At 45.0% G+C, this 21,987-nt stretch overlaps 1 protein-coding gene across 12 annotated transcripts in view; it reads left to right on the top strand.

Annotated features, from left to right (window-relative positions):
• PTK2 (protein tyrosine kinase 2) overlaps nt 1–21,987 on the top strand; it is a 144,761-nt gene that overhangs the window by 45,376 nt on the left and 77,398 nt on the right. For 6 of the 12 annotated variants that reach the window (XM_038760708.1, XM_038760700.1, XM_038760701.1 and 3 more), the window contains exons 2-5: nt 13,856–14,082; nt 16,195–16,361; nt 19,002–19,089; nt 20,947–21,026. In XM_038760708.1, coding sequence (XP_038616636.1) covers nt 13,888–14,082; nt 16,195–16,361; nt 19,002–19,089; nt 20,947–21,026 — 530 coding nt within the window. In that variant the 5' untranslated portion in view covers nt 13,856–13,887. Of the gene's footprint in view, nt 1–13,855; nt 14,083–16,194; nt 16,362–19,001; nt 19,090–20,946; nt 21,027–21,987 lie in introns of those variants that run through there. The other 6 variants (XM_038760702.1, XM_038760709.1, XM_038760711.1 and 3 more) reach the window with 2 other exon arrangements.

The raw sequence follows: 21,987 nt of genomic DNA on the forward strand, positions 1-21,987 counted from the left end.
CACTGCTTTACTTAGTTTTTCTGTTGATTTTATTTCTCTTTTATCACTGATCACGGTTTCATCAAAGATGGCCTAATTTTATGAACTATATTGCATTTTCATCCAAAAAATGGAAAAAGTCATTAAGCCAACAGAAACTCCTGTCTAAAATCTCACTATTTACTATATTTCTTAAACTCTTTCTGCTAAGGACATTTTCTGTAGCGATTAGTCGTGGATCTCACTGAAACTGTATCTTTTAAAAAAATCTGGTTACCGTTTTATGAGCCCCATACCAGTTGGTCTTTAGTTATTGCATGGCTTAGAATTCAGGCAGAAATATACAGGTATTTGAAGAAGTTAGCCCAGATGATGAAATTCACCTAAGTATGTTTGTGACTGAAAAGCTCATTGCTAGAACCCCAGAGGGTCTCACTATTGATTTACTCTACAAGGTTGAGCAGAATGTCTCCTTGGGTGTGGGCCTCTAGGGTGCAGTTATTAGCACACAGTTATTCCTGAATGACAGTATTTAGAATTTTGGATGATGTACAAAGCCTGTTGAGCTGGAAGCATTTCTCAGAGGTGCAGCAGTTAATAATAATAATGATGGCATTTATTAAGCACTTACTATGTGCAAAGCACTGTTCTAAGCACTGGGGAGGTTACAAGGTGTTAAGGTTGTCCCACGGGGGGCTCAGTCTTAAACCCCATTTTACAGATGAGGTAACTGAGGCACAGAGAAATGAAGTGACTTGCCCAAAGTCACACAGCTTACAATTGGTGGAGCTGGGATTTGAATCCTTGACCTCTGACTCCAAAGCCTGTGCTCTTTCCACTGAACCATGCTGCTTCTCTAAGACCTGCATGTAGGTCAATTGTTGCATTTCTCCTTAGAATAAATTGAACAGGACAGGGCCCACTGTGCAGTACTGCTCTATTCCATTGGCGGAGAATCAATCAATCAGTCGTATTTATTGAGTGCTTACTGTGTGCAGAGCACTGTACTAAGCGCTTGGGAAGTACAAGTTGGCAACATATAGAGACAGTCCCTACCCAACAGTGGGCTCACAGTCTAAAAGGGAGTGAAAGAATGGGGAATGGGTCAGACAGGGCACTCTCAACTTTGATCCAGCTTGCTGTGCTTTTGTGAAGTAGTCTAGAACCTTGATGAGCTTCTCAGATTTGCTTAGCCTTTTACAGAGTCCAGCTCTACTGAAGGTGCCTAATGCTCTAATGCCGGAAGGCCTGTTCTCTGTCTACACTCCCTCCATTGGTGAACTCATTCACTCCCACGGCTTCAGCTATCATATCTACGCTGATGACACCCAAATCTACATCTCTGCCCCTGCTCTTGCTCTCCCTCCATTCATGCTCGGGTCTCCTCCTGCCTTCAGGACATCTCCATCTGGATGTCTGCCCGCTATCTAAAACTCAGTATTTCCAAGACGGAACTCCTCATCTTCCCTCCCAAACCCTGCCCTCTCCCTGACTTTCTGGTCACTGTAGACAGCACTACCATCCTTCCCGTCTCACAGGCCTGCAACCTCGGTGTCGTCCTCGACTCTGCTCTCTCGTTCACCCCTCACATCCAATCCGTCACCAAAACCTGCCAGTCTCACCTCCACAACATCGCTAAGATCCGCCCTTTCCTCTCCATCCATACTGCTACCTTGCTGGTTTAATCTCTCATTTTATCCTGCCTGGATTACTGCATCAGCCTCCTCTCTGATCTCCGATCCTTCTGCCTCTCCCCACTTCAGTCTATACTTTACACTGCTGCCCGGATCATCTTTTTGCAGAAACGCTGTGGGCATGTTACTCCCCTCCTCAAAAATTTCCATTCATTCATTCATTCAGTCGTATTTATTGAGCGCTTCCTGTGTGCAGAGCACTGTACTAAGTGCTTGGGAAGTACAATTTGGCAACATATAGAGATGGTCCCTACCCAACAATGGGCTCACAGTCTATAAGGGGGAGACAGGCAACAAAACAAAACATGTTAACAAAATAAAATAAATAGAATAGTAAATATGTACAAGTAAAATAAATAGAGTAATAAATCTGTACAAACATATATACAGGTGCTGTGGGGAGGGGATAGGAGGTAGGGCGGGGGGGATGGGGAGGGGGAGAGGAAGGAGGGGGCTCAGTCTGGGAAGGCCTCCTGGAGGAGGCGAGTTCTCAGTAGGGCTTTGAAGGGAGGAAGAGAGCTAGCTTGGCGGATGGGCAGAAGGAGGGCATTCCAGGTCAGGGGGAGGACGTGTGCCAGGGGTTGACGGTGGGACAGGTGAGAATGAGGCACAGTGAGGAGGTTAGCAGCAGAAGAACAGAGGGTGTGGGCTGGGCTGTAGAAGGAGAGAAGGGAGGTGAGGTAGGAGGGGGCGAGGTGATGGACAGCCTTGAAGCTGAGAGTGAGGAGTTTTTGCCTGATGCGTAGCTTGACTGGTAGCCACTGGAGATTTTTGAGGAGGGGAGTAACATGCCCAGAGCGTTTCTGCACAAAGATGATCCGGGCAGCAGTGTGAAGTATCAACTGAAGTGGGGAGAGACGGGAGGATGGGAGATCAGAGAGGAGGCTGATGCAGTAATCCAGTCGGGATAGGATGAGAGATTGAACCACCAGTGTAGCGGTTTGGATGGAGAGGAAAGGGCGGATCTTGGCGATGTTGTGGATGGGAATCAGATCAGATCAGAGTTTGGGGTTCTAATCCTGGTTCAGCCACTTGCCTGCTGTGTGACCTTATGCAAGTCACTTAACTTCTCTGTGCTCAAACTGTTAAAAGGGGATAACAGTGGCTGCCTGTCAACCTATGCATCAAGTAAAAACTCCTCGCTCTCTGTCACCTCTCCCCCTCCTACCTCACCTCCCTTCTCTCCTTCTACAGCCCAGCCCACACCCTCCGCTCGTCTGCCGCTAACCTCCTCAATGTGCCTCGTTCTCGCCTGTCCCACCGTCGACCCCCAGCCCACGCCCTCCCCCTGGCCTGGAATGTCCTCCCTCTGCACACCCGCCAAGCTAGCTCTCTTCCTCCCTTCAAAGCCCTACTGAGAGCTCACGTCCTCCAGGAGGCCTTCCCAGACTGAGCCCCCTTTTTCCTCTCCTCCTCCCCACACCCCACCCTACCTCCTTCCCCTCCCCACAGCATCTGTATATATGCTTGTACAGATTTATTACTCTATTTATTTTACTTGTACATATTTACTATTGTATTTATTTTATTAATGATGTGTATATAGCTATAATTCTATTTATTCTGACGGTATTGACAACTGTCTACTTGTTTTGTTTTGTTCATTCATTCAATCATATTTATTGAGCGCTTACTGTGTGCAGAGCACTGTACTAAGCGCTTGGGAAGTACAAGTTGGCGACATATAGAGACGGTCCCTACCCAACAACAGGCTCACAGTCTAGAAGGGGGAGTGCTAAATTAAAACTAGCTTTGGGGGTCTGGAGCACTCATTTCTCTCAGATATGCTACTTGTCCAGGGCCAGTATCCTCCCCTGTGGTTAGCCATTTGAGGTGGTTCCAGCTGCCCCAGAGGATCTGCAGCCTTGGGTCGTGGGGATTTCCCAGCCTAGAGGGGCTCATTGAATTTCTGGTTTCACCTCCTTCAGAGAGTGCTTTCTCCTCTTTTCCACAGATACTGTTCTGCTAATCCCTCTTTATTGCCCAAACATTACAGCAACTTTGCCCCTTCACTTTCTCATTTGTCAGTAATGGCAATGTTTTGTTTTATTCCAAATTAACCCATTGCTGGATGTTTGGACCAATTCTGTGGTGTTTCTTCATAAACAGTTTGAGTTTCTTAATTTTAGGAACTTCCAAGGAAGACTACTAATGGTTGTGCTTGGGATTTGCTTACCAAGATAAAAGATTGCGGTATATGATAGCGGGAGATAAGTCTTTAGTCCCCTGTGGCCATCCAGGAGGAGTACTGATAGCTAGCTACCCCTGTTATTGCTCAAGATCATAAGGCCCGAGTGGAGTGGCTTCTGTAAAGGCTCAGCTAATGAGGAACTTTGACCCACTGATCTCAAGCAGCAGAGCGCTCTCAAGATAATTATCCTTACTTGATTCAGTTTTCCCAAGGCTGTTAACCTGTCGGGTTACATACTGGCTTTTTGAGTTGAATGTCTTAGAGCAGTATCAAAGAAGGCTTAACTATGTAGGATAGGGATGGGTATCCTGTAAATGCTATTATGATCAAGGTGGGGGAAGGGAGAGGGGCTCTCCTGAATTGTGGGGGTTTCTTCTGGCTCAGCCTCCTCAGGGGAGTGAATTTTCCTGGAAAGTTTCAGAATCTTGAAAGAACATTTTCCCCTACTTGGGATCTGTTGGCTCTTAGTTTGGAGAAGTTGTAATAATAATATTAATTATTAATAATAGTATTACCAGTGATGATGATAATGGTATTTGTTGCTTAAGTGTAAATAATGGACCTACCCATCATTTTCTTTTTTGAACCACTGCCCCAAAACTGTTTTCAAGCCCCATTCAGCAGTTTTAAAATCCAAGTGAAGGGTCAGATTTCAATCAGACAGGTTGAGGCAGGTGGCAGAGGAAGCCAGGCATTGGGTCTGAGTCCATCAGGGATTGGAATTCAGGAACCAGGTAAAGCTACTTTGGGTTGGGAATGGTCGGAGTGGGGTGGGGTGGGAGAGGGGATTGTCAGGGAGGGGGTTTAAAATGGAGTAATTTTAAAAGATAGAGCAGGTGAACAGATATCCGGACTGAGCTTGGCTGAAGTCAGCATGGGAACAGGCCTGGTGTTGAACAGGTATGCTGGGATAGCACTTTCCTTCGTAGGTCTCATTTTGGTAACCTTTTAAAAAAATCATAAAACTGTGGGCTTGTGACACACCAGGAGAGTTCTCCTTTTTCAGAGAGTCTTAGAAACTCAAGGAAGAAGAGGACACAGTTTTACTTTGCGGGGGGTCGCACTTTTGAAAAATTTGTAAAGCATCTGAAACAGTGTCAAAGGGACTGGGCAGTGCCTCAGTGCACAATTTGTAGCTAGGTGCTCAACAAAAATTTTTGATCCTTTTAATGGTGAATACACATCTCCAGTTGTGAGTGGTGTGTAGGGTGAGAATTGTGAAGGGCCATTGTGTGGAAACAGAGTGAAGAAATGCCAGAACCTAGTGTACAATGTGCTAAGAGACGGCATTGTGTTTGAAATAAAGACGGGGAAAGGCAGTTCAGTTGCCTGACGTGCAGTTGAGCTAGTCTTATTAATGGAAAATGCAAACATCTTTCAGTACATTTACATTGAAATGGGATCAGGTAAAGACATTTGGGGTGCAGGAAAATCAGCTTGAATAGGAAGGAAATACAAAGTTGAGCAGAGCTGCTAGAACAGTTTTAATGGAGAAGGGTTATGATTCTGAGAATTTGATAGCTTTGGTCAAATTCTTTGTACTTAATTGTCACTTCCTCTATTTTTAATTTGATTTCTGAAAGTGTAGTTTTCACAACCATCAGAGAGTAGCGTCAAAGAGAAAAAGGATGAGGGGCAAGAGAGGAAGAAGTGAAGCTAAGCAGGGGGAAGAGTTGGAGAGTGGAGGAAAACAGTCCATTGCCTGGCTTAGTAAATTCTGGAAATGGGTCAGCAAGGTCCCGGCCGCAATCAACTGGCAGCCCAACGGAAACCCATGCCATAAATAGAGAGACAGGTATATGGAGATCATTATGTATAGCAGTATCTACATCTGTTTGGATTATCACCCAAGTAAATACTTGGAGACAAGGAATTCAAGGTTAATTGTGTATATGTAGTTTTGTGCTGTTAAGTTAATCCTCAAAAAAGCTTCTTAAATGTTTATTATTATTTATTAATTGCACCGGTTGAATTTCCTTGGTAAATAATCCAGTTTGCCTGTAGGAAGAACATTTGTTGATTCCTTCTTAATAGTCTCTTCAAATTTCTCAATGATAACAAGCGCTCTAGGAGAATGAACCGAGTGTAGAGGGCAAGCTACTAGTAAGTTGACTGTGCTGATTCGAAATCATTGTTTCAGATATAGCTTCAACCCTTTCCACGTTTCTGTAGACCGGTGTAACACAGGTATAGAGAAGGGTTTCTGAAACAATTGTCAGATTCTTAAATGATGTGGAATAAGACCTGATAAGATGCCAAATCACAGGGAGGCTGTTAGCCGTTCTAGTTTGTGTAAGTTACTTCCACCGGCCAAAAAAAGTTCAGAAAGGAAATTTGAGGCAATTACAGAAGTGTAGAAATGTGATATTTATTTTGTTCTTGAGATGTTTATCCTATCACACTAAGTGGCTAGGTTCATAAGTTTGAAAAGAGGCTGAGACTGTTCCATAAATAAGTATGCTATTCTTAAATTGTTTCTAGAATAATCTAGCTAGGATCATGGTGGCCATTTAGAGTGGTTATAAAAGCCATGCCCATGCTCACCTCCCAAATGATCAGTCACAGTAAAGTAATAATGTCTTCATACAGTAAGTAATAACTCCTTCATATCTTACAAACCCCTTCATATCGCACAGACCATCATTCTCCCCACCTTTAAAGCTTTATTAAAATCACATCTCCTCCAAAAGGCCTTTCCGCTTAAGCCCTCATTTCCTCTAGTCCATCTCCCTTCTGTGTCATCCTTGCACCTGGACTTGTACTCTTTATTCACCCCAGCCCCGCAGCAGCTCGTTGCGGGCAGGGAATGTCTGTTTATGGTTATATTGTACTCACCCAAACTCTTTGTACAGTGCTCTGCACACAGTAAGCACTCAATAAACACAACTGAATTAATGAGTAGGAATAGATCTGTAATTTATTTTAATGTCTGTCTCCTTCTCTAGACTGTAAGCTCCTTTTGGGCAGAGAACATGTCTGTTATATTGTACCCTTCCAAATGGTTATTACAGTGCTCTGCACAAAGTAAGCACTCAATAAATATGGCTGATTGATGGTTTCTTGTAGATCTCTTGCAATGGATGGCAAAGTGGCAAGTCCCTGGCTCTTCATTTCTCCTCCTTGGCCCTGGAGTGGTATGGTCATTGCCTTGCCAAGGCCTGGAATGGGCTCGTATGCTAGTGCCATTTTATTTCATGTTTATTCCCATTTGTATGTGCCCCTTGTCCTCCATTGAACGTAAATTATTTGGTAACTTTCCACAAAACCTAGAAGAGAGGACAGCAAACCATGGATGTTGACAGGAACGCTGCTGACTGACACCCGCAAGCCCTAAGTGTCTTTGCCTTGAATTTTGTGTGGCTTTAGATGAAATGTCAGTGCTCCACTGAAGAATGTCTATTCTAAGGTTTCATCCTGGGAGGACTAGGAACATCTTTCTGGGCTGCAAACAGAATAAGAAAAGTAAAGACATGGAGTCCCGCAACAAATGAGAACTGTAGCAGCTGAGAGAAGGGATAAATGGTCATATCATTGTGGATGGATATTTGTTAGGGCATTTGTTAAGTATTTTGTGTCAAGCACTGTTCTAAGAGCTGGGGTAGGTACAAGTTAATCAGGTCAGACAAATCTCTGTCCCATATGGGGTTCACAATCTAAGTAGGAGGGAGAACAAGCATCAAATCCCCATTTTAAAGATGAGAAAACTGAGGCCCAGAGAAGTTAAGTAACTTGCCCAAGGTCACACAGCAGGCAACCAGCAGAGCCAGAATTAGAACCCGTGTCCTCATTTTTGTAAGCCCGTACTCTGTCCACTAGGCCATGCGGCTTCTCTACTGATGAGAAATTAGCATCTGCTGCCAATTTTTCAGTTCTGTAAATTCTCCTTCCCCCATCTGTTTAAACTGTAAATCGTGTGTGGAGCAGGGACTGTGTTTGATCTGATTATCTTGTATCTACCTCAGCACTTAGTGCAGAGCTTGGCACATAGTAAGCGCTTAGCTAATATCATAAATTTTGTTATCTACCGTTTGCAGTGGTTTGCACCATCAGTCATCAAAAAGCACACAATGATCCTAATTTGAATGGCAATTTCAGTTTTTTAAGGCTGTGAGACTGTTAGCAATATGCTTTTAAACGCACTGTGAAAAAACAATCAAAATATTACTTCCTGCTAAATTACCCACTTCTCCTAGGGGGAAGGAGGTTGCTGCATGACTATCCCTGGCATGTTTTTCTTCACCCATTTTACTTTGTAAGTTGTGTTTTGTATTTGAGACAAATACAGTTGAGTTGCCCAAAGTTCCAGGCCCTTGTAAAGACCCTGATCACAGGTGAATGTTGAGTATTATCTGATGATGAAAATGGTGATGATCTTATCACCATATTGTTGAAAAAGTTGCATGAGCGTTCGTGCAGATCTTTCCTTCCTGTTAGCGTTTTGGGATTTTCTCCAGTCCTGCACTCTTATCCTGCTACTGCTTTGTTAAGCCTCAGGGCAGCACCCAGAGGGTAGGCAGGCAGGCAGGCTGGCGGTGAAGTGAGGTGACCAGTCAGGAGCCTCCAGACAGGCCATGTTAGCTGGCTCCTGCCGGATTCCCAATCATTTTTCAACCTGATGGTGGTTTTGTGCTGTGGGCCTAGAGGCAAGAGTGTGACTGGGCATCAGGGGATCTTGGTTCTAGTCCTGGCTCGGCAACTGGCCAAATGCCTGCTGGGGCTCTGCCACCAACGGTGAACTTTTTGGTCCGGAGAACCATAGAGGCTGCTCCGGGAGGTTGACTGGTCCAGCAGGAATCCTGAAAGACAGTTGGTTCGCTTGGTCAGCAAAGGTCATGGTGGCTACTGAGGCCGTTGCCTTCTGGCATTACGACACAGCATCAAAGCTTTGATGCTGTCCCATTGGCTGCCAGTGGATCTTTCCTATAAGAACCCTTGCGTGCATTTTGCAATTGCTGCCTGCCTGCCTACTGGCTTGTGGCATTTCAGTGGCAGGGTTGAGAGAATGCCAGTAGCGCTTGGAGCGATTCCTTCATGCAGATTCTGGGGCCATAAGATTTAGGATGCAGGCACATCTGTTAATCCCAAGAGGAGACGCCATAATTATTGTGAAAATAAGGCATATTGTTTACAAAACAACATATTCTTCGAGGACTCTACTTCAGGTTTTTATGGCGGTTCATGGTTTCATGTTATGGGAGTCGGTGGTGAAGCAAAGGTGGGCCCCCAGAAATGAAAAGTCCAGATCAACCCTGTATCCAATGGTCCTCTCTAAGTTCCCAGGAGCCTGCAGAGCATTCCAGCGTTCAGAAGGAAATGGTGCAGCTGTTTATTAGTCCTTTGGACTTGAGAGCTCTTGTTCTGGAGCTTGATTCTTCTTGCTCCCCTATTAACTGCTCGTCCATGTTCAACTTGAAGTAACCAGAGTAAGCTCCCTTTGGGCAAGGATAGTGTCCACTGACTCTATTGTATGGTACTCTCCCAGGTGCTTAGTACAGTGCTGAGCACACAGTAAGTCCTCAGTAGATAACATTGAATCATTTGACTAATATCTGTCTCCTAAAGAGCGATTTTTCTCCAACACCCAGCGTGGGGCGGATTAGCAGCATAGAAATCCTTTCAACCACACCCAGTGTCTGGTTAGGATTTCCCCATCAGCTGTAAATGTCTTTTGATGCAGTCTCTCTCTCTCTCTCTCTCTCTCTCTCTCTCTCTCTCTCTCTCACACACACACACACACACACACACACACACACACACACTTTCTCTCTCTCTCTCTCTCTCTCTCTCTCTTTCTCTCTCTCTCTCAACACACTCCCCCCGACCCTTTCACTCTGGGGGAGAAAAACAGAACAATTAATCCTCCTTGAAAATATGGGTGCTATTGCTTTTTTCCAAGTGCTTAGTACAGTGCTCTGCACATAGTAAGCGCTCAATAAATATTATTGATTGACTAGTAATTCTCTTTTTTTAAAATGAGAGACTCAGGGCGTGTTAATTGAATGTTTTCATTGAGCTACCAAAAGACTTAGGACATAGTTGAGCTTTGGGTGAGAACTGCAGTCATGTATGTTAGCTGCTCTACTGTACTGGTGACTTTTGTGCTGTCATGCTGTAGACTTGGAAGCTCCTCGCTGTCGGGGACCACGTGTGTCATCTCTGTTGTGTTGTACTTTTCCAGGCACTTATTACAGTGCTCTGCCCACCGTAAGTGATCAGTAGATACCACTGATGGACTGACTGATTAAAATTCAGTTTGAGTGCGATGACCAGAGTGTAGCTTTCCTTCCCTCAGTTTTCTGTGATCTGATTCATTTAACATAGTTAATATACTGTTGCTGAACTGGGGCCTGCTTACTGAATTTAACCCACCTTTTTCTGACAGTCCGGCTTCTTGCACTTAACCTCTTTGACCAAACTCAGAGCCAGGTTCAATAGCAAATGCACAATGAGTGCCCTTACCTAGATGGCTGGTTAATCAAATTGCATCTCGGTCTCCGCTCCACCGAGAGATAATAATAATAATGATGGCATTTGTTAAGTGCTTACTATGTACAAAGCACTGTTCTAAGCGCTGGGGAGTGCTCTGCACACAGTAAGTGCTCAATAAATATGATTGATTGATTGATTGATTGGGGGGGGATATAAGGTGATGGCCCTGCAGGTGTTTGTAATAGTAGTAGAAATAGTATAAGCTCCTTGTGGACAGGGTCATTCCTATCAACTCTACGGTATTGTCCTCTCCCAAGCCCTTAGTATACTGTTCTGCACACAGTAAACACTCAGTGAATACCACTGAGAGATTAATAGTAGTGGTACTTATTAAGCAATCCCCAAGATGCGGTGTACTCTTACGAGCACGTGGGAGAGTGCAACAGCCATGGTCCCTGCCCACTTACACTGCTTACACTTACAAATTAGAGTAATGAGATTACTAACTGAATGTTTAATTGAATCATCATGTACAAACACGGTGAGGATGGGAATAAATAAATATGCAGATGCTAGAGGTGGCTAATGGGTGACAACGTCCTGGTGTTGGGGCTTTATGGGTGAACTTTGGGCTTCAGATTGGATTTATGCTTCTGGAATTCATTCATTGACAGTGTTCCTTCTGGGAAATGGGGTCCGGAGTATAGTGATGTGCATATATGATGGAGCTGGGGAGGAGGACATCTTCGCACTGACTTGTCATTCATTCAGTCGTATTTATTGAGCGCTTACTGTGTGCAGAGCACTGTACTAAGCGCTTGGGAAGTACAAATTGGCAACATATAGAGACAGTCCCTACTCAACAGTGGGCTCACAGTCTAGAAGGGGGAGACAGAGAACAAAACAAAACATATTAAAAAAATAAAATAAATAGAATAAATAAATAGAATAATAACTATGTACAAACATATATACATATATACAGGTGCTGTGGGGAGGGGAAGGAGGTAAGGAGGGGGGGGATGGGGAGGGGGCGGAGGGGGAGAGGAAGGAGGGGGCTTGGTCTGGGAAGGCCTCCTGGAGGAGGTGAGCTCTCAGTAGGGCTTTGAAGGGAAACTCATTCATTCAGTCATATTTAGAGAAGCATTCAGTCATATTTCAGACGAGAAGCAGCGTGGCTCAGTGGAAAGGGCCCGGACTTTGAAGTCAGAGGTCATGGGTTCAAATCCCGATTCCACCAATTGCCAACTGTACGACCTTGGGCAAGTCACTTAACTTCTCTGTGCCTGTTACCTCATCTGCAAAATGGAGATCAAGACTGTGAGCCCCCCAGGAGTTTGCAGATATTTTTTCCATGTCAGTTACTTCACTTTTCTTCCGCTGTTTCTGTTGGTTCTCCATCTCAGGGTAGGCAGGGCAGCTGTAAATCTGGACTAAGTGAATGAGTGTGCATCTGATTTGTGTGGGATCCAGATGGATGATTTCAAATCTAGATTTCTAGACTAATTTGAGGCAGAGAATCTGTTCATTTCTACTTCAATCAAGCAGTGGTATTTGAATGCTTTACTATGTACAGAACACTGTTCTAAGTGCTTAGGAGAGTACAGTACAATCTAGTTAGCAGACCCGGAGATGGTCATTAATGTGAATATATGAATGAACACTTGATGGTGTTATTCAGTTCTGTCCTCATAAAAAGAGTAAGGTAAGTTGTTGGCATAACAGCTTTTGTGTTGGCCATTGGGGATTGCTGCACAGACTTCTTCTAGGGGTTTGGTGTTAGCCTCAACATACATTCCTCTGGATGAGGCAACAGGCACCCAGAGGAGACTTCTGATTGGAAACAAGTTGGGTTTAAACACAGTCACAGAATTTGCCATCAAGTAACCCAAGCACCAGGACATAAAATAAATGCCCTCACCCAGCTCTCTAGAAGGGGATCTGCTTGTTTCCTTATTATTATAGCAATCCAGTCAGCAGACTGATGTGCCTGAAACAAATCGGTGCCAGGTCCAGAGGGAGTGCTGACTTAGCACAGAGGAAAAAAAATCAGCTAACGTTAAAATTGGGCCAACATCGGTGTTCCTAGAGGATTTGGAGGTGGGGCAATAGACAGGCATTAATTTATGTTAACTTTGTATGTGGAATTGGAAGTTTTGTTGAAATGAAGTTCCTGTTTACAGAATTGATGCGTAGTGATAGACCAACTCCTTTAGGCTTCATCTCTCAAGAACTACTTTGAAACAGAGCACATGATTTGCAGATCATGCATGAGTGGATGTCAGTCGTTCAGGTGATATTTCACTGGCGAAACCGTTGACTTTGAAAAGATCTGGCATAGCTTCAAAAAATGTAGTAATGAATATATAAAGTGTGATTAAGATTTAAATTGGTTTAGGTTGTTATGGACCTTAAATCTTATGCTCAGCTTGTAAAAGTAGGGCAGGTAGGTGTTTAACATGGAATGTGAAATGATCTTATGCTAAGTGGTTGTCTAATGCGTTCCATTTAAAACAAACTAGAACAATAAATAAGCTGTTCCAGGCCCATTCTTTCCAGCAGCAAGTTATTTAGAGAGCACAAACAGACTGCATCCAACATTGCCAGTGTTTGCCCTCATGTGGCATTGGGGAGGGGCCGCCTTGCACCTCAGGCCACACTGAGCCAGGTGGATGGAAGAATCGTGCTGCGTGTGTGTGGGGGGGGGGGGGGGGGAAGGGAGAGAGAGAGAGACATATGCTGGAGCACATGTGTTTGCATGGTCAGGTGCAAGGTGTTAGTCACAGCAAAACCTACAAATGCGCTTTTACTGATCGGAGAGTGGGTGTTCTTTGCAGAGCTACAGGAGAGGACCCAGTCGAATCAACTCATCTCTCCTGTTTTTGAGCTGGAGGTTTGGTGACAGAGTCTCTGCGTCCCCCGTTAAAGCCCCCTACGCACACCTTCCCCTGTCATTCACTTTTCCCTTCCACTCTCCTGCAAACTCCCTCAGGAAAGGGATGGGTGTGCCGTACTGGATGCGCCCTAGGGGGAAAACCATGGATGGACCAGGATGTCCTACTGTTGCTATATGTGGGCAGCAGTGCGGCCTAGTGATGGGAGCGTATGGTTGGGAGTTGGGACACAGGTGCTAGTCCCAGCTCTGCCTTTAGCTTGCTGTGTGACCGTGGACAGGTCACTTAACCTCTGGGCCTCAATTTCCTCCTCTGTAAAGGGGGGATAAAATACTTGCCCCGGCCTACCTCACAGAGGTGTTGTGAGTATAAAATGAAACGATAGATGGGAAAGTGCTTTTGGCAAATTTTAAGAGCCCTAAACAAATTCAAGGTGACATCATCATAATAATAATAATTATTATTTTTTCATCCCAGGCTGAATTTTCTAGTGGTCGGGATTTTGTGTGGTCATAGATTGTGTGGAGCAAGAACTGTTTCCAGTCTGATTATCTTGTATCAACCCCAGTGCTTAACACAGAGCTTTACCATAGGAAGCACTAAATAAGTAAGTGCATATTGAAGTCACTCTGCACCGGAAATGATAAGCCTTTTCCCTCTTTTTACAGAATATGACCGATACCTAGCATCAAGCAAAACCATGGCAGCTGCATACCTTGATCCCAACTTGAACCACACTCCGAGTTCCGGTGTGAAGACTCATCTAAGTTCAGGAATGGAGCGTTCCCCCGGGACCATGGAGCGAGTGTTAAAAGTCTTTCACTATTTTGAAAATAACAGCGAGCCGACGTCATGGGCCAGCATCATCCGACATGGCGACGCCACTGATGTCCGGGTCAGTCCGATTCCCGTCGAACGGCTTGAATTCGAGGGGAGACCTGTGAGGGCTAAAATGCCACTTTCAGGTGGCACCATCTCCCTGGAGCGAGTGGCCCCTGTGAGATTAACTAGGGGCCGCAGCCTAGGGTTCCACTGCTGGGAAGTCGGAGCCGAACAACTCGGTTGAGCTGTGCACCCCGCCAACCTCGCCTGGCCGCTGAGCTCCTATTGCCTCTTCTGATGAAAACTGCTGGAAGGGGCTGTGCTGCTGCTGGGCCCGGGGTCTTTGGGGTTCCGGGGGTTTGTGAGTCACTCACATGGAAGCCTGGTATAGCACAGAGAGCAACAGCTGCTCCTCCAGCTTGGGGCCAGGGCCTGGGGTGGGAGCTTTTTCTCAGGGTAAGACCATCTGTGTCAGTAGGTGAGTGGGTGGGGGACTTGGGGGGAAGACAGTGGGGGCACCTGCCTCTCAAGTGTGTGTCTCTTCTGGGCCTCTCGACTCTTCTGAACCTCGGCCTCTGTCTCTGTGCACCTGTGTGAGTCTCTAGGTGTTTCTCCTTCTGAGAACCCGGGTGTCTCCTCTGCCCGACTCTCGCATTAGTTTTTCCCTTTTCTCTCCTCTTCTCCCCCCATTCTTCCCCCCATTGGAAGGCTCCTACCCACTCACACTGTATCTGTAGGACATAGCTAGTGCTGTTTACCAATTTTAGTTCCGTTTGTTCCACTTAGCAGTAGTGAAGACGGGTGGTGATTTTTATGAAGAATATATGAATAATTTGCAGCTTTGGACAGAGTGTGATATGCCTGGGCTAAGATATCACTCACAATCACCGAGTTCAACCGCTTGTTTTTCAGTGTTTTGACAGTGCATGTTGCAAGTCGTTTTTGGAAAAGGTTTAATTGATAACATTTTTTTCAGAGAGGAAAGAAATGTCAGTTGTATATTAGTTAAACAAAAATCTTCACACGACTTTGCCCTTTCGCTCAGAAAATGGAAAGAGAGGATGAAAAATACTTGAGTGGATTTTCATCTAATTTTGTGTCAAGTTTTTATTAGAGTGGCATTTTCTGTGTACCAAACACTGTGCTGTTTGGGACTAGATTCCAGAAAACCAGACCAAGTGTAATTCCTGTTCCACACAGGACCCACAATTTAAAAGGCAGGTAGAGCAGGTGCCTTAATCCCATTTTGTATGTGAGGAAAATGAGGACCAGAGAGGTTTGTGACTTGCCCAAGGTGACACAGTAGGTTGGGGGCAAACCTGGGACCTAGAACCCAGGCCTCCTGGCTTCCAGGCCCATTCTCTTCCCATTAGGCCAGTCTACCTCCCTAATGCCTCTCTCTGCTTAGGGCAATGTTCGGAAAGAAGTATTATTTATTTTTTAATGTGTTAGCCAGACTTTCAGGATTCAGGAAGGTTCTCTCGGGATCAAGGAACCTCATTAAACAAATAGCAGTGTCTAACATCAGTCATGGCATTTATCAAGCTGGTGAGAAGCCGTAAGAAGCTTCTGGAAGAATGCATAGACAGTAATTCAGAGAGCCCCCTGGCCCTCAAGGGATTCACAAACCAGTGGGGGCGGGGAGCGGGTATTGCAGTGGCAGGTTCCATACAGGTTGAGAAACAAGAAGGCAAAAGAGAAGTTTGTTCCTCAATTTTTCAGGCTCTTCACTGTTCTTTTCCCGTGTTGGAAAATCAGGCGTCTCATTGCCAGAAGTAGTGGGAGGAAGGATGAGTAGGGCTGCCTGGCCCTCTGATGGCCCCCAGTCAATCACAGAAAAGGCATGTATTGGGCGGATTGCTCTGTAAATAGCTGAGAGCAAAAGGAGAAGGAAAAAGGGTGGTAGAAAAGCCTCTAGAAGAGAAAACCTCGTATTTGCAGTCTTGTCACTGGTCCTCGTTCCATATTTCATATTTTTACGGTATGTCATTTAAGAGGGAAGTTACAGTATATTTGGAATGCTTTCGGATAGACCGTTATTTCCTCATTCAATATATTTACTGTAGTGTAATTGGATAAAGACTTTTAATATACAGTTTAAAAAGAGAGTAATAAATGATTTTCCCAGAAGCCCCTTCTCCGCACACTTGGTAACAGGTGTCTGTGTGTTTGGGTCACATTTCAGGGCATCATACAGAAGATCGTGGACAGTCACAAGGTCAAACATGTGGCCTGTTACGGATTCCGCCTTAGCCACCTGCGTTCGGAGGAGGTTCACTGGCTCCATTTGGATATGGGTGTTTCCAGCGTGAGAGAGAACTATGAACTAGCCCACCCTCCAGAGGAATGGAAGTAAGACCTCTCACCGCCTGCTGGGCCGGGGCTGTCCCCTCGCCCATGACTTTCCTGCAGAATGGGCGTGCTATACAGTCACACTTGCTGTGTTGGCTTGCTGTCTGGCAGGTGCTTGCTGGTCACAGTTTCTTCATGGGGAGCTTGACCAGGGAGATCGCAGCACAGATAAGCGGGAGGGCAGCAGGGAGGGTCTGGTGGTCAGCGGGACTGTGGCGGCTTGCCTCAGACTGTCCTGCGTTTTCATTGTCCAGTGTGGGAGCCCTGTGGCCCTTGCTGGTGAGTGTGTTCTACCGTCTTGACGACAATGACATTGCTTCCCAGCCGTTGAAACCAAGCCGTTGACCCCTTTCCCTTCAGCAGCTTGCTCTTCACGCTCTCTTCCATGCTGACCACACCTCCCTCTGTGGGCCCCAAAACCTAACCCCAAAATACCCAGATTAGTGGAGAAATATCTTTGCCTTAGTGGGTCAGAGACCAGGGCAACTGACACTCCTAAAATGGAGCACTCTCAGTCTTGAAGTGGAAAGTTGAAACCAGAAAGCTATCTTGGGATGGCATGCTGGTTTGTTGGGGACAAGACTGCATTTTTGGTCCCCAGTTTTGATCTAGGGCTGGGAAAGACGGGAGGTCTATTTCCTGGCCCTTTGAACAATGCTTATTATCTCACCACTCCTCACCCCACAGGAAATCAGGAGTGGTGAACCCATTTCCAGGAAGTCTCAGTTAATGGAATATGGCCACATTTAAGTTGGGCCGTTGGTTGCGCTCTCCCCATTTTGCCAGCAAAAAGCTGAAGCACAAAGCACTGCTTGTTAGGTGGGTGTGAGGACCAGCCCACGACATCAGAGTGCAGCCCTCTTTGAGCAAGGTCTTGGGTGTGAAGTTCTGTTCCGGCTGCAGTTTCAGGACTTAAAAACAATGACCCAGTCTCAGATAAAAAAGAGTAAGTAGCAGTTTATCCTGGGCCAGCTCTCTGTTTTTACGTAGTTTAAAGAGAAGCTCAAAGAGGTGAAAAGTTTGCAAGCCTAAATTTTTTTGGGAGCCTGAAGATTTTAAAAAATGGATTTGCAGACTTGTATAAGGAGACTTCCTCCAAGTCACTGGGCAGTTTGGTGGGTGCACTGATCCAGGTCTGCTGACTTCCAAAACATCCCAGGTATCCTGTTGGTTGGCATTAGAAAGCGAAAGAAAAATTTCATTGGCACTTTCACATACAACTCTTTGCAACATAAAGTGCCGAGCAGGGCAATAAAATCAGCATCAATCCGTCAGTGGAGTTTGATTGAAATCAACAAGGCCCCGGACATCAGTGCTCTTCGTTGCCTCAGCACCTGCCAGGGTTCCCCGGGGTGGGCTGTGGGCTAGCACGGAGGCTTTTGTCTCCTCGATCCAGCCCTGGAACCCTCTGGTGACTCTGGGATTGAGTTTGTATTTTGTGGTATATGTTAAGTGCTTACGACATGCCAGGCACTGTATTAAGTGCTGGGGTAGAAACAAGTTAAACAGGTTGGACCCAGTCTGTGTTCCACATGGGGTTCACAGTCTTAATCTTCATTTTACAGATGAGGTAACTGAGGCACAGAGATGTGAAAAGACTTGCCCAAGGTCACAGAGCAGAGAATCCAGGTCCTCTGACTCCCATGCTCGTGCTCTTTCCACTAGGCCATGCTGCTATGCTCTCCTCCACCAATGCTGATGGCTCAGCGAAGTAGCAGCACAGTAGAATAGCCTGCTGAGTGGAAAAGCATCCTGGTTAAAAGAGAACCTAGGAAAGCTTTAAAGGTTTCATTCACCCAAACCAGCTCTCCAGAGGAATTGAGTCTATGGGCTTTATTCTTGCAGTCTAACCAAAGGGAACTGATTCCCTATTAAAAATGAAGCCATGAAGTCATGGAACAAACAAAGTCACATCTGGTTTCATAAGTAGTTTTGTCAGCACCGTCCCAGGGTTTACTGGCTTCCATTTTGCTACAACTCTGCTGCATCGCAAGGGGCAGAGGCATGTCAGAGAACAGCTGACGACTTCAGGAAAATGAGCAACTGCCGAGAAACTGCCGTGGGAGTTTTTTTCCTTTTCCCCATCCCTAAGGAAGGGTGGAGGTGCTTTGGTCTCCACTTTGAAGGAAAATAGCCCTTTCCATGTTTCCTGTCCTCTGTGTTCACAGACATCAGATCATGTGACCCCATGTAAAGAGCATGGGATGAGGAGCCGAGAGACCCAGGTTCTCGCTCCAGGTCTGCTACTTGCTTCTTGAGGGACTTCTGTAACTCATGTAACCTTTCTGGGCCAGAGTTAATTCATCTGAAAAATGGGGATTAGATACTGAGTCCTGTGCAAGACAGGACTGTGTCTGTTATGAAAGAAATTTTTCTTTCTAACTAAGCCCTTAGGTTGTATAAGGCATTTAATAAATGACATTATTGTAATTATTAAAGAATTATTTGCTTCTTGCTGTTGACAGGAACCAAATGCTACATTCTAATAACTAGTTTCTCTCAATAGTCAGTAATACAACTAAATTGCCATTTTGGTGGAGCCATTGTTTAGATTATTCACATAAACTTTATTTTGGGGATAGTGCCAGTTGAGCAGTGTCTTGTTAATTTTTGCTCATCGGATACTTGTCCTTCTCTTAGATATGAACTGAGAATTCGCTATTTGCCCAAAGGATTTCTGAACCAGTTTACTGAGGATAAACCAACTTTGAATTTCTTCTATCAGCAGGTATTTAAATGTGTTTTTCATTTGCTTTTGGCCGTTCAGTATGTTGAATTCCCTGGAAATATATATATTATATACAACGTTATTCCCAAGATTACAAATGTGTTCAACCAAGTAGTGTTCAGACATTAATAGTAATCTCTTTTGTTAGACAAAGATCTCTTTTTCATGGGGATTATTTACATGTTTTTTAGCATGATGTTTTCTCTTTACATATATGTTTATGAAGATATTGACTTTCTTGAAGTGTAGCATTTGGGGCTAAGTTGTTTATGACACATGATGGTTAAACCTCTCCCACTTTTGAGTCAGTCTTCCCTTTATGCCAATTTGAGGTTCGTATTTGAAGTTTGTTTTTAGGTTTCTCTAGATTAAGCCTAATTTTGCCATCAGATATTTATAGCAACTTATTCGTGACTATTTCTACCCAGTAGGACCTGAGCTGTGTTTACAGGCTGATTCCAGGCCAGTTCTGGGCTGCTTAGGTTGTGTGTTTGACTCCGGCTGTTAAAAAACTGATGCTGAAATTGCAAAACTATTAGCAGCAGAGCAAGAAATTCACCTGACACATCTCACGGTGCCTCGGAGTTGTAGCAAAATGGAAGCCAGTAAATCCTGGGACAGGACAATCCGTTGCAGCTAGGAAGCATATGTGAGCTGGTTGTATGCTAAAGCTGAAGGCATCAAGAAATCTGTTGAGATCTGAGTGCCCCAGAGTAGGTACTTCTACATAGCCTTGTCTTTGTCCCTGTCACTTGGTGGAGGGAGCTTCCGCTGAGAAGGATGTGGAAACTGGAGTTCGGAAAGTCAGGGAGACCCTTCTGGCTGAAAAGGCGGCCAACACCATCAGTGGGATGGCGGTCCCGGGGTCCCGTCTCTCCTCTGGGGAACCTTCCTTGAGTTAGTAGAGTGCTAGAGCAACGGGCAGTGGCATGTCAGAGTACAGCTGAGGACTTCAGGAAAATGAGCAACTAGTGAGAAACTGCCGTGGGAGTTTTTTTCCTTTTTCTCCATCCCCAAGGAAGGGTGGTAGTGCCATGGTCTCCATTTTGAAGGAAAATAGCCCTTTCCATGTTTCCTGTTCTCTCTGTTCACAGACATCAGATCATTTGACGCCAAGTGATCTGGGTTGGCTACTGCCACGCAGAGTAGATGGACTGTAATGAACCCATTGGATGAGAAGGACAGTGTCTGGATTGTGTGTGGATAGTGCAGTTGACAGGAGAGGAGGCGTCCTGTTGTGGGAGGGGTGGTTGGGAGGAACTGATTAGGGGAGGCAGTTGAAAGGGCAGCATGTTGAGCGGATCTGCTGGAGTCAGGTCTGGGTCCGAATCCCTTCATTGTTGTCCGGTTGGGGCTGTACATGGGTAGCCGGCACTGTGGGGCTTCCAGGAGCCCAGTCTCAGTGACGATGGCTGCTCATCCCCTCGACGGGGAGCCTTTCTGTCAGCTCAGAGATTGCAGAGAAATTGGAGGCCAGTTTTTCCTGAGGAAAAACTGCCTTGCTTGGTTTGCTAAGTCTACTTTTGTTTCAAATATCCTTGAAACATTACCGATGCAGATTCAGAGGGTTTAGCATCAAGTGGCATGTCATTGGCAGCTACGTTAAGGTTTCAATGTTCTGGACTGGGCTGGACCAGGAGTGAAATTCCCTGGCATATGGAAGTGCAAGTGTCACCTGCTTTCTGCAGTGAAAAGTGCTGGGGATAATAAGTACGTGCTGATACACACCTGCCAGGTTTTCAGTAGAGAATTGCTTTCTTCCAAAAACTCCATCAGAGCAATGTGGAGTGGAAAAATTAGCCCCTTTGGATAGCACTGTTTTCCCTCCATAAGCTGTGACTGCTTCTCTCCCTTCAGGTGAAAAATGACTACATGTTGGATGTAGCAGACCAAGTGGACCAAGAAATCGCTTTGAAGCTAGGTTGCCTGGAAATTCGGTAAGCTGACAACTTCATATTTCATGTTCTCCTTAGAGATCTGCATTTGTTTTCAGTGATGTGGAAAGTTCTAGTTTTATATTTTCTCTTATCAGAAAGAATCAGGAAGCACACAGAGACTGCTGGGCATCAATTCCACAGATTTTAAGAATGGAAAATGATTTTCAGAAGCTGTGTGCTGGCTTCTGCTGTTCCTTTACTTAGGACAGATTCACAGCTGAATTAGTTAACAGAGGTTTAAGGAGTCAGTTGCATATTTAAGAGAAAATAAAGAATTGCAGTTTGTTTTCTGCAGCCATTATGTCCTTCCCATTGCACTGTAGCTTCAGAGAAAGACTCTGGGAAGGAGTGATGAGCTCTGTGCCTCCGTCATTCATTTTAAACTCAAGTTTTCATTTGCCACCCTTGATTTACCTGAGGTCCTGAGATAAGGGTCAAAGGGGACGATTTGTTATTTTTTTTTATTCTGATGTAGTTCATCCATCACAGATGTTAAACGTGTTTTGAAATTTTCTTTTTAGCATTACATTAAGTTCTTCCTCTGGTGGGTGTATTCTCACAATGCACACTTTTCTCTTCATAATACATCACCCCTTGCTTAGGAGTTAGCAGTCCACTGGGATTCATGTTTAACAAATTTTGAGAATACAATTTCCTCCCCCTCTTTTACCTTTATTAAATCTGTAGTTGCTCATTTTGTTCATATTCAGTGACATTTGTAGGTTTTATGCTGCTGTTTTTAGAAGTAAGTAGGTCCTGGGTTTTCTTTTAATGCCTGGTCCTCTTTTATAAAATACTCGTGGTACTTGTTCAATTCCTATTTTCCTTCTTATCTAGACTCTAAACCCACTGAGGGATAGGGACTGTATCTGACGTGATTATCATGTATCTAACTCATCACTTAGTACAGTGCTTGACACATAGTGAATGCATACCACCATTATTACTATGACCTGTTAAG

Source organism: Tachyglossus aculeatus, chromosome 18 (genome assembly GCF_015852505.1).
Source record: "Tachyglossus aculeatus isolate mTacAcu1 chromosome 18, mTacAcu1.pri, whole genome shotgun sequence".
NCBI lineage: Eukaryota > Metazoa > Chordata > Mammalia > Monotremata > Tachyglossidae > Tachyglossus > Tachyglossus aculeatus.